This window comes from Lathyrus oleraceus, chromosome 5, assembly GCF_024323335.1.
Source record: "Lathyrus oleraceus cultivar Zhongwan6 chromosome 5, CAAS_Psat_ZW6_1.0, whole genome shotgun sequence".
NCBI classification, from domain to species: Eukaryota; Viridiplantae; Streptophyta; class Magnoliopsida; order Fabales; family Fabaceae; genus Lathyrus; species Lathyrus oleraceus.
Window position 1 is genome coordinate 359,167,220 of NC_066583.1, and position 1,411 is coordinate 359,168,630.

The 1,411-nt window shown below is 25.7% G+C and overlaps 1 protein-coding gene across 1 annotated transcript; it reads right to left on the reverse strand.

The window, feature by feature from the left end:
- Positions 1-555: 555 nt before the first annotated feature.
- LOC127080687 (putative F-box protein At5g55150) lies at positions 556-993 on the reverse strand. Its single transcript, XM_051020996.1, has one exon. It carries the CDS (start codon positions 991-993, stop codon positions 556-558), a length of 438 nt encoding a protein of 145 aa, XP_050876953.1.
- Between the last annotated feature and the right edge of the window lie 418 nt (positions 994-1,411).

The window sequence follows — 1,411 nt, forward strand, 5'->3', positions numbered from 1 at the left end:
TACATATATTCAAATGAAATAAACTTTTAAGTAAGCTAACGGGTCAAACACGGACTTTAAAAAGGCTATTATATGCTATATATCAGGTTTAAGGTTTAAATTTATTAATATGACAAAATTAAGTTTGTTAAATCTAATTCGGCCAATCAATTCTCGTTCCTAAGTGGATGAAGTAATTGAATTGATATTTTGGATTAGATGAGTATGAGTTATTGGTATAGAGTTCAATTTTTAGCCGAGATATTTATGTGTATTTTCTCATAATGTGATTAAAAAAATCAAAAATCAAAATCAAAAAATAAAATTTAAAGAATATTAATTACAATTTTAAAATGAATATATAAATATTTTAAATTCAAAATAAATTATTTTAATCAAAAGAACCGATTAGTATTAAAATAATTTGAAATTTAAATCCAATATTTAAAAATTATGAGTCCCACTAAATTTATACAGGATCCACATTATTTGATGTAATCATATACATTTAAAATAATAAGATAAAAGAGGATGTATTGTTAAGTCCCTTACTTAAATTTTAAATCCTTATTCATATCAATTTATTAGTCTCATAGCATATACTAAACCTTTATAGAATATAACATCATTGATGAGACGATGAATATCATCGATATAAGTCCAATTCTTTTGTCCAGCTCTTAGGATAGCAAGAAATCGCCACACACTATAAATGGCTACAACTACATAATCGCGTGGCTTAAATGTAGGATTAGCAGATAAAACAATCTTATGCACAACATACTCATAATCTTTTCTTCTTCTATACCCATATATCATGTAGATGGGTGGTGAAGTGATGGAAACCGCATCTTTAAAAGGATTGAGGAGTGTTATAGAGGTAACTTTAGAACAATAATCCACCTTAGCTAGCCAACCATGACTTGAACCACAAAGCCTCTTGTTATAACTTGTGTTGGATGAAATTCCATATAAACTTCTCTCCCATCTCTTTTTTGTGGGAATCATAAGCATGGGCAATACATTATTTTGTATTTCTCGACTTTGATAGTTAAAAAGGACTCTAGTTGTTGTTGCGTGTTAATATTAAGAATTTTAATTTGTATTATCTTAATATAACTAAAAATTAGGGATTCTCTTAGAATTAACTTTTTTATAAAGTAAAAGATATAGATAAAAAGAATCTGATATTTTGACTTGTATTCTATTTCTATTTTTTTCTCTAATAAAATCATTATATGATTTTTTGTCATTTTATTCTATTTGTAGTTGAGGGGTTTAAAGTAGGGGTGTGTAAGAACATAATTAATTAAACTATATTTTTTATTATTTTATTAACATTTGTTTATAATCAACGAAAACTTTCTCCATTAGAAAACTAATTTTTCCTAAATAAAAGGAAAGTGTAATTGACAAGAAAAAAAAACTCTTA